At 41.4% G+C, this 11444-nt stretch overlaps 1 protein-coding gene across 1 annotated transcript; it reads right to left on the reverse strand.

Annotated features, from left to right (window-relative positions):
* Positions 1–860: 860 nt before the first annotated feature.
* LOC134796078 (protein FAM117B-like) lies at positions 861–11227 on the reverse strand. Its single transcript, XM_063768011.1, is given in 8 exon segments — positions 861–1311; positions 1313–1429; positions 1886–1989; positions 4237–4336; positions 6924–7063; positions 7485–7626; positions 9346–9473; positions 10470–11227. Coding segments are annotated over 8 exon segments (1116 nt in total). The 5' UTR covers positions 10684–11227; the 3' UTR covers positions 861–1140.
* Between the last annotated feature and the right edge of the window lie 217 nt (positions 11228–11444).

Genomic DNA, 11444 nt, shown 5'->3' on the forward strand with positions numbered 1-11444 from the left:
ACGCTTGCGCGCCCGCTGACTCGCCACCAGGAGATAATAAACAGGTCTCAATGAACATCTCTGACGTAGAGTACGGAACACATAATATAAAATTTTTACCTTCCAATAAAATTGATATTATGTTTCCTTCTACGTCAGAGATGTGAGTAATGCCTTCCTGGCAGGCTACTAGGCTACTTTTATGCCGACGGTACTTCTCCTTAACAATGACATGGTGGCGGCGAGTCGCGGGAAGCGAGCAACGGATTGCAGTGAGGGGAAGCGGAACAACGTCACGGCGTGGGGCGGAGCGACTACATAGACGCTAGCGGCATCTATCGGTCACCGATCGCGTTACTCTCTCAATGAACATCTCTGACGTAGAAGGAAACATAATATCAATTTTATTGGAAGGTAAATTTTTTATATTTTATTACTCGTTATATGGGGAAAAATCGGTATCAAGTCGGTATTCGTTAAAACGTAACACAAAGTAAGACAGCGCGGAGCACTGATAAGTTACAACCAAAATACATGATATCAGCTTGCAGGTCTCAGCCTATTAACCTTTCAAAATACAACAACATACTCGCCGTTATTTATAAAATAAATCAACGCCAAAAAATAGGTACCCACGTAATCAGGCATCGGCAGGGTTCACGGCACGCCTCGTAAGCCTCGTCTCCATATCGCGCGGTAAACCATCGAACATTGGCTCGCGCGGCAGCCGCGCGCAATGGATACCGAACTGGCTCGCGAGTCAACTCGATGGCTCGCGCGGCAGCCCGGTATCCATTGCGCGCGGCTGCCGCGCGAGCCAATGTTCGATGGTTTGCCGTGCGATATGTAGACGGGGCTGTAGGTATTCGATATCTACCAGCACAATCACACCGCATCGACTCCTGGGCCGGATTGTATAATAAAATACAAGCTAATACTATTACTGATTTCACAGTACATCTGGTTACATTATGACACCAGGTATTATAATAAGCACATTGCGTAACTACGTCGAAAATTTAAAGGGCCATATTTACTGTAAAACGTTGTACACGTGGGAATAAGTAATTCGCAACTCGTGTCGATTTAAATTCAGATTTAAAAAATTCGCCACTTGTTGCGAATTGTCTATTTTTCGCACTTGTATTAGCTTGTATTTTATTATGCAATGGGCCTCTGGTCGCACGCATCAACTTTATACTTCGATTCGACGACCGGCGGCAAACGGGCCGATATAATCGCACCGCCGGAGGGGTAGTGTGGGGGGTAGTCAGTGGTCGCCGGGCGCGGGCTCGGCGGAGGCGGAGGCGGAGGGACAGGCGGAGGCGGCGGAGGCGTGCAGCGGCTGGAAGGCGGAGCCCAGCGACGGGCGCAGCGTGAAGCCGGGCACGGCGGGGCCCACCACCGGCCCCGGCTCCGGGTACGAGCACTCGAACCCCTTCAGGTTCACCTGCAAAGTGAAGCATAGATTAGCGCTCGAACAGTCCGTCTACGTAGTGGTACCTAAGCGACGTGGGTCATAAAAAGGCAGAAAAACCGGGCTCAGGTTCTGCTGTTCCATAAATTTTTAGGAAAAAATATAAACATTTGTTTTACAGGATTCAGAATCTGGAAAGATCACTTCAAGCGAAACATAAATTATGCTAAATAAAATAATGACTTGGCTTTGCACACATAAGGTTTTTTTAAGATTAAAGGGTCGGATGCACCAAATCGCCTGTCACCGTTAAACCGTACGCTAAATTTGATTTACTTCATAGTTCACTGTTGAGTGACGTTGATCAGTCCGCTAATTGTGGTTGGTGTATCTAAGGACCTAAGAATCTTCATCGATCTCTTTCTATTGTTGCAACACAGTGGTTTTTTTTCGGGATTCAAAATTAGTAACAAATGAAATTACAAGTACCTTTTCACAACCATCTGGCGGTTCGCGGGCGAGGAAACGGTTTATCTGTGGAGATGTGCCGAGCTTGCCCCCGTCCAGGTCCGGAGACGAACATACACTCCCACCTGTAATCAATTGCAAGCATTTGTAGGGTCATGTTGGATAAAAGAACAAACATTTTTTTTTGCTCAGGGCACGAGGAAACTCACTTAGGTTTCACTTACCCCTTACCCTATCTTACCTTATATAAATTAATCTACTCATACATACGTAACTTACATCAAAGTGAAGTAATGAAAAAGTCTTTACCGTGTTAAACATTTCAACTCACAAATACTCTTTTTTACACACCTCAGTACGGAAAACAATATACAAATAATAAAAAATAGAAAGCTGTTAACAGACGGCCTTATAGCCGAAGACTCCTCCAGCTAATAAATTTTTTGCTTCACTTTATATTGCGCCTTGTGGGCTCAAAATTTATAATTCGTCTAAAATTCTCTTAAAATTTAAGGAATGACTAAATACACTAAGCAAGACACTAAAACAAACTACTAAATCGCTTTGTCCTTGTTTAAAGTTTTCAGCACCTCATTTATGCAACAAATTATTAAAAAAAAATCCTTATAATGCCTAATCTATTTTATTTTAGGACAAGTTAGATAAATACTGAGGGTCCTAAAAATTGCTGTAATAATTTAAAGTGTTATCTCGCTTACAGTTCTGATTATGCCAATTATTAATTTCCTAACAATAAGCGACAGGACTCAAGAGAGAAAGAAAAACAAAAACATTTCACAAACAAACTGATGATCTATACTTTTGCACTGAGAAAACTATTAGTGTATTTATTTTAATAGTATCCTCAATTTGTAACTAATGAATGTACAAATCATATTAAAATAAAAAATGAGCTGTTAAAAGGATGATAATAAAACTGTACAATTGTACATAGTCTGACACTAATTTGTCTATTGAAGAATTGATTCCGTTGAGTAAATAAAGTTGCATTAGAGCACCAATTTATATGGGTAACATCAGTTTCACAATGGAATCGGTATTTAGACAATTTAACCGTCAATCAAGTAAGTAACTTATTTTTTAAATCCACCAAAAAAACAACGAAACAAAAATAAGACATGCTTGGATTGAAGCATTTGTGTTAAGTGCAGATTTGTCTATGCATCATTGCCAGGGGTCACTAGGAAGCTGAAAATCGTGTGATGACCTGCGGCCAGTAGTTCTGCGGAACCACTGCTGGAGAGTGACCTGAGCGAACCTCGGGACGGTGGATCTGAGCCCACAAGTCATGGTTCACATATCACGTACAAACATAATAAATAACAATATCAGGGTTCAGAAATATTAAGATAATTATACTCTTTAAGAAACACGAAGTTAATGTTAGTCAGCCACAAAATTTTAATGTCTTGAGGTTGTTTACCTCAAGACATCAAATAATTACAAAATGACTACATTGCGGTAATTAGGGTTCCGTACCCAAAGGGTAAAAACGGGACTTATTACTAAGACTCCACTGTCCGTCTGTCTGTTACCAGGCTGTATCTCATGAACCGTGATAGCTAGACAGTCGAAATTTTCACAGATGATGTATTTCTGTTCCTGCTATAACAACAAATACTAAAAGTACGGAACCCTCGATGGGCGAGTCCGACTCGCACTTGTCCGGTTTTTTTTTAATTTACATTTTAATGAGAGATCAGTGTAAACATTTTGCAGCTGGCTGTTCTGTTACAATTATCTGCAGTATAAACGGCAATAATTAATTCTTCTAATATCAATGTTAAAAAAAAACATATAATTCCTTAATTTTGGTATAGTATAAATTATCTCAGATGAATTTTTCGGGTTCGGGTGCTAATCCGTTAAACAAAAGCCTTTGTTTCTTTTAAGAGCGCTCTACAGCACGTGCCAACGCAACCATTTCGTTTAAAAAGCAACTATCGTGATAGTATTAAGGTTCAAATTCATGAGACAGCTCGTTCAGAGAACAATCAGGGTGGTCTTGTTTTTAGAGATAACAAAACGTGTTATCTCCGTTATGGGCTGTTTTATGAATTTGAACCATATAAATAGAATGGTAAGTTTGCTTTTTAAACGGGCTTGTTCCCGTTACTTATGTCGGGGCTATTAGCAGTAAGTAGTGTAACCACTGCATAAAGGAAACAATACCTTTTGTTTAACCGATTAGGGTCCGAGCCCTAAAAAGTCACCTGAGATAATTCATACTATACTGTCTGTTTTGGTACTGTTATTAGGTTGACGCCATACAGTTCAGCTCTTACACTTAACTGAATGGCCCGTCCTAAAGAATAAAAAATATGAGAAGGTTATATTGGTTTGTATTTTACCTGATGAGTGAGCAGTATGGCAAAGGTCGTGCGGTGTTTGGGTGTTGACGGAGCGTCTGAGGAGCTCGGCTAATGGAGCGCGATGGCCCTCGGGCGTCACCTGAAATGTTACATACTAATCAATCTCTTGGAGCCAAATAAGAAATAACAAGGATGTTAAAGGTAACTAACTTCTACAGTCTACATCATCCGCCAAAAGACTTATAATCGTCTGCCACTCCCCCTCCTTAGCGTTATAAAATGTTGCATTCTAAAGGAGCCCGGTGTCTGCTTTGACAACTTAATGTCAAAAATTGGTGCAAGCATTACCAGTAGTGATCCAAAAGACACGAGTCTTTTAGCTCTTTTTTTAGGGCTCGCCTCATCTCTTGACGCCTAAAAGGCTAAAAGCCTATTTTACTAATTAAATAGAAATATACACCTGCCACAGCACACACCTGCACAGGCATCTGCCGCGATAGCAGAGGACGCTGGTTCGATTCCAGCCTGGGGCACTGGAGGCCTTGGTCACTTTTTCTTAGTATATGACATTTATTTCAATTTATAAATAATATCACTGATATCTATTTATTTAGAAATTTAAATCAGGCAACAAGGCCCATATTATATACCAAATACCTTACATACTAACATTCATATGTATTTTATAAACTAAACACTATTTAGGCGACAAAACGGCGTGGTTCCGTTGAATCGGCTGCTCTTGTGTCTGATTCGACAGTCTGCCCTGGAACCTCCGAAACACGACACCTTTCGGCCAGAAGTCAGTATCTATATCATGTCTTGTCTTTTACCAGCCGTTTGATCTCCTGGTTGAGATGAGACCTTCTACGGACGATCGCGCCACCCTTAGTGGCACACTACCGAAGTTTACCCTGATATACATCATACCTTGTCTTTTAGCCGGTCGAGATGCGGCGTCTGGGTGCCGCTGGCCGGGTATAGGACCAGTCTCTCGATCTCCTGGTTGAGACCTTCTACAGACGATCGCGCCACCCTTAGCGGCACACTACCGAAGTTTACCCTGATATACATCATACCTTGTATTTTAGCCGGTCGAGATGCGGCGTCTGGGTGCCGCTGGCCGGGTATAGGACCAGTCTCTCGATCTCCTGGTTGAGACCTTCTACGGACGATCGCGCCACCCTTAGTGGCACACTACCGAAGTTTACCCTGATATACATCATACCTTGTCTTTTAGCCGGTCGAGATGCGGCGTCTGGGTGCCGCTGGCCGGGTATAGGACCAGTCTCTCGATCTCCTGGTTGAGACCTTCTACGGACGATCGCGCCACCCTTAGCGGCACACTACCGAAGTTTACCGTGATATAAACATCATACCTTGTCTTTTAGCCGGTCGAGATGCGGCGTCTGGGTGCCGCTGGCCGGGTATAGGACCAGTCTCTCGATCTCCCGGTTGAGACCTTCCACGGACGATCGCGCCGCCCTTAGCGGCACACTACCAAAGTTTACCCTGATATACATCATACCTTGTCTTTTAGCCGGTCGAGATGCGGCGTCTGGGTGCCGCTGGCCGGGTATAGGACCAGTCTCTCGATCTCCTGGTTGAGACCTTCTACGGACGATCGCGCCACTCTTAGCGGCACACTACCGAAGTTTACCCTGATATAAACATCATACCTTGTCTTTTAGCCGGTCGAGATGCGGCGTCTGGGTGCCGCTGGCCGGGTATAGGACCAGTCTCTCGATCTCCTGGTTAAGACCTTCTACGGACGACCGCGCCACCCTTAGCGGCACACTACCGAAGTTTACCGTGATATAAACATCATACCTTGTCTTTTAGCCGGTCGAGATGCGGCGTCTGGGTGCCGCTGGCCGGGTATAGGACCAGTCTCTCGATCTCCCGGTTGAGACCTTCCACGGACGATCGCGCCGCCCTTAGCGGCACACTACCAAAGTTTACCCTGATATACATCATACCTTGTCTTTTAGCCGGTCGAGATGCGGCGTCTGGGTGCCGCTGGCCGGGTATAGGACCAGTCTCTCGATCTCCTGGTTGAGACCTTCCACGGACGATCGCGCCACCCTTAGCGGCACACTACCAAAGTTTACCCTGATATACATCATACCTTGTCTTTTAGCCGGTCGATATGCGGCGTCTGGGTGCCGCTGGCCGGGTATAGGACCAGTCTCTCGATCTCCTGGTTGAGACCTTCTACGGACGATCGCGCCACCCTTAGCGGCACACTACCGAAGTTTACCCTGATATAAACATCATACCTTGTCTTTTAGCCGGTCGAGATGCGGCGTCTGGGTGCCGCTGGCCGGGTATAGGACCAGTCTCTCGATCTCCTGGTTGAGACCTTCCACGGACGATCGCGCCACCCTTAGCGGCACACTACCAAAGTTTACCCTGATATACATCATACCTTGTCTTTTAGCCGGTCGAGATGCGGCGTCTGGGTGCCGCTGGCCGGGTATAGGACCAGTCTCTCGATCTCCTGGTTGAGACCTTCCACGGACGATCGCGCCACCCTTAGCGGCACACTACCAAAGTTTACCCTGATATACATCATACCTTGTCTTTTAGCCGGTCGAGATGCGGCGTCTGGGTGCCGCTGGCCGGGTATAGGACCAGTCTCTCGATCTCCTGGTTGAGACCTTCCACGGACGATCGCGCCACCCTTAGCGGCACACTACCAAAGTTTACCCTGATATACATCATACCTTGTCTTTTAGCCGGTCGAGATGCGGCGTCTGGGTGCCGCTGGCCGGGTATAGGACCAGTCTCTCGATCTCCTGGTTGAGACCTTCCACGGACGATCGCGCCGCCCTTAGCGGCACGCTGCCGCTGCCGAAACGTGACCCTGATGAAAAAACAATTTAGTTGAAACACCATGATAAATTAAATAAATAGGTACTTACTTACGTTAAGGTTTCTTCAAAACAAGAGTAAATATTCTGGGATCTTTCATGTGTAATTATGACAACAATTGATCGGAACGTAATCCCTACAAAAACGGTGATTTAATAGCTTTTTTTAACGCTTAAAAAAATAAATAAACTATGTACGCGCCTCTCATCTTGAGACTCGAAAATACTCTTAAAACTCATTTAAACTTTGAGTCATTTAGACTTTAACACACTGATTTTTACTCATTATTATTCACGGACTCTTAAAACTAATCTTCAAATTTACACTTATTAGACTTAACTTCTTTACTACTTGACCCACTTACATTCCATATATACAAGGCATCATCAATAGTCAAATGTAATAAAACTTACAAAAGCCAGGGCTCATGGAGTGCGCCGAGTCTGAGGTAGCAGGTTTATGCGGCCGCTGCAAACGGCTGCGAAGAAATCTGTCCAGTTTGTCGTCATCGGACCCTCTCGAAGATCGTCCCGACGCTCCGCCGCCTTCGTCAGTCTGGAATCAAACACCATTATTGTCATCCAACTTACCTACTGATCATTTGTAAGAAGTATTAGAGTATTACGTATATAATACGAGTTCTTAGCGAAGCGACAAATATGGTCCCACCCAGAAAAAAGACAGGAAGATATACAAGTAAAGATATAACTTTAAATATACTCCTTTTCTTAATAGCGGGCCGTAATTTCAGGTTTTAAGTTAGGTTTCGTTCATGTCGTCTCGGATATGGGTGAATATGGTATCGATGCATTCAGTGTAATGCCCTGAACACAAATATATGAGATGACAAGCGTGAAAGTGGTGGGGGTAGTTGCTGTGGCGTCATAAAGTCTGCAGTACAAACTTTTTTTTTAATTTATTTTATACTTACCATGTGGGGTACCAAATGAAAGGGCTTTGTGAGTAGATCACAAATATATAACATACTGTAACATTTTCAATACTTGGTCTAACAAATTATTAGATAACGTTCAAAAATTTCACAATCCACTGTTGACTTTCAAGTGCTCTAAATTGAATATGGCTGAATGGATTAGTCTAAAATACATACCAAATGACTGTGAATATTCTCTATATAATGTTAAAAAATAATTAACCAGATATATCAAAAAATAAGAAAAGTACATCAAGTTGAAAAAGTATAAATATCTGTTACATTAAACTGCAACTATTATTAAAACAAACAAAAAACCCGACTGTTTACATATATTTTTGAAATGGTCTTTTCACTAGCTTTCATTTGGCACCCATATTGCTATAGTAAGAAAAAAAACACAATACCCCCCCTCCATTTTTTTATTTAGCCGGCGCCATTTTTGACATGAGGTGTGGTTGAATTCGTCAGAATTGTGGTAGTGACATAGGCTACATACATTTTGAGAATGGCGCCCGCTAATATAAAAATGGAGGGGGGGATTGTTTTTTTTTCCTTACTATAGCAATATCGGTACCAAATTAAAGCTAGTAAAAATACCATTTCAAAAATATATGTCAAACTGTCGGGTCTTTTGTTTGTTTTAATAATAGTTGCAGTTTAATGTAACAGAAAATTATACTTTTTTCAACTTGATGTACTTTTCTTATTTTTTGATATATCTGGTTAATTATTTTTTAACATTATATAGAAGATATTCACAGTCACTGGGTATGTATTTTGGACGAATCCATTGAGCCATTTTCAATTTAGAGCAGTTAGAAGTCAACTGTGGATTGTGAAATTTTTGAACGTTTTCTAATAATTAGTTAAACCAAGTATTGTTAATATTATAGTATGTTATATATTTGTGATCTACTCACAAAGCCCTATCATTGGGTACCCCACATGGTATGTTTAAAAGAAAATAAAAAAAAAGTTTGTACTGCCGACTTTATGACGTCACAGCAACTACCCCCACCACTTTCGCGCTTGTCATCTCATATATTTGTATTCAGGGCATTACACTGAATGCATCGATACCATATTCATCCATATCTGAGACGACATGAGCGAAAATCGATTTCTAGAAGACTTTTCTTTCGTTGGCCGGGCCACTATAAAGCGTTTTAGTTGAGCAAAGTGTTGATAAAGATTTATGAATTGGTATGGTAATAAAATAATGTTAGTTTGTTGCAACTATATAGTGGATACAGATCATGGCAGTTTCTTAGAAATCCTTGAAATCATGCCATGCCTGCATGTAGCATAACCAAGTAATATAACATAATATTACATACTTGAGTAGATTTGTCAACTTGTAGTTGTCCTGCATGTAGGTAGTAGTCCCGAGACCACTGGCCTTTGTGGTACAGTGTGTCCAATGAAGCTGTGCGTCTGATGACACTCGCACCAAACCTCCCTTTACCTGCATACAAATATTATATTAGTACCGGAAAACACTGCCTAGGTGAGACCTTCATAAGACTGAAATTGAAGGTTGCAAAGCTATGCTGGAGAGGATTGGATCTACTGGATAAAAATAAATTGATTTGGTCGCAAATTTGTGTATAGATGGCAATCACATGTATTAACATGTGAGGGATTACCCTTAGGTCGGGTGTTTCTTTCCTTTATGTATTCAACAGTATAAAAAGAACTAAAATAATAATAATAAAGTATGGAATCCTAAGTCCTGTGGTGAGTTCAGAGAATTGATCAATTTCGTTGTTTGAATCAATTTTCTTGGAATAGATAAGGGAACTTAAATTGAACTAAAACCTGTTAATTTAAAAAGAAAAATTATGTGACCATGATGTGTACAAAGAATCATGACTCAAACAGGATTGGCTGCTTCATGTTTTATGGTTTTTCTAACATATTAATCCTAATCAATTGAATAAGATCCTCCAGAAATTTACAAATTAATAACCTCTGGTGTGGATGATTAATCCCTGGTTAAAGTGGATGTACTCATATGTTAACTAAAATCACCAAGGGGATCAAGCTACATAGCATCCAATAATTTCACCTGAGTATCAAATGACATATTAGTCCATAATATAACCATGGGTTTGAATTGATTATATGTACATATTGACCAGCCACCATCCCGTTGGTTGGCCATATTTAATACAATGTTTATTGGGCTAATAGGAACATAGTATGTAATTTCAAAGATGGAAAATAAATATAATGTAAAACCACAGTAACATTAAAAGTTATAAGATCAGAGTTGCAGGCTATCATTTCAATGTTATATTTATTTGGTATGTGGACAATTTACAAGTATATTTTACTATAGTAATGTAAACTACTTGGAATATTAGTTTTTACTACAATTCGGCAACTTTGGATATATGTTTTCATGGGATATGGCCCAGTAAAGATTATAGAATGTATGAGACGCATTATATCTACAAACCTTTATAGTTAACCGCGCCAGGACTGCGCTGGCCCGAGAGGGCGTGATCCGGCGATATCCGCCGCCACACGTTCGTGGGCGACAGCGTCGGGCTGTTGGCGGTGCTCTTCTTCAGCCCTCCGCCCTTCATCACCGACGAGACCGGCAACGTCGCCCGCATCGGACCCTGTTTCCCCACGGGACAGTCCGACTTGTTCCGTACCCGCCCCGACATTGTTGTCAGCCCTTATAACCCTCTTTTCACTCGACGATCACACTCTGACACTACACATAAACAACCAAGGTTGCTCTCTGACGCCGCTCGGCTTCTTTGTCGAGGAATTCTCATAGGCCTCAATAAACGATGCTTTCATGTACGAGTACCAGTTTATTATGCAACGTTGTATCATGCATTTCGTGTAAAACTAACTGCAACCATCATATAACGGTTGTACTAAATGTTCACCTAGCACCCGAGAAATAAAAACAGAGTTACAAAGCGCACAAGTCACATTTTTTCTGAACTACAATGGATGAATGAAGCTGACAGATGACACCGCGCCATTATTTTTGTTTCTTGCAATAAATGTTTTAAGATAAGAAATATCACTAACACATCTGGAACTATACACTTAAATTTATTTTTCAAAATATATTTGAACAATAAACAATCACGAATTATTAAACAATTTACACATATTCGTTGGCATTGCAATTAACAGCTGATTACTCCGCCATGTCAAGTTATTTTGTCTTGTCTTTGGTAATCCATTCATTTCATTCCTCCGTCCAATCCATAGATGTTTACTTTTCATCGGCAAATGAGCAATGAAATGTAGAATAAAAATAACAAATAAACAAATATTTATTTTATGAATTCTCTCACTTATTATCACCAATACAATACATTTTATTCATTAAAATAATATACCTGCAAATGTTTTATTATTTAAGATTTTAAGGGCAGTGCACACATGTCATGACAAGTGCTAAACA

Source organism: Cydia splendana, chromosome 13 (genome assembly GCF_910591565.1).
Source record: "Cydia splendana chromosome 13, ilCydSple1.2, whole genome shotgun sequence".
In the NCBI taxonomy this organism is placed as follows: domain Eukaryota; kingdom Metazoa; phylum Arthropoda; class Insecta; order Lepidoptera; family Tortricidae; genus Cydia; species Cydia splendana.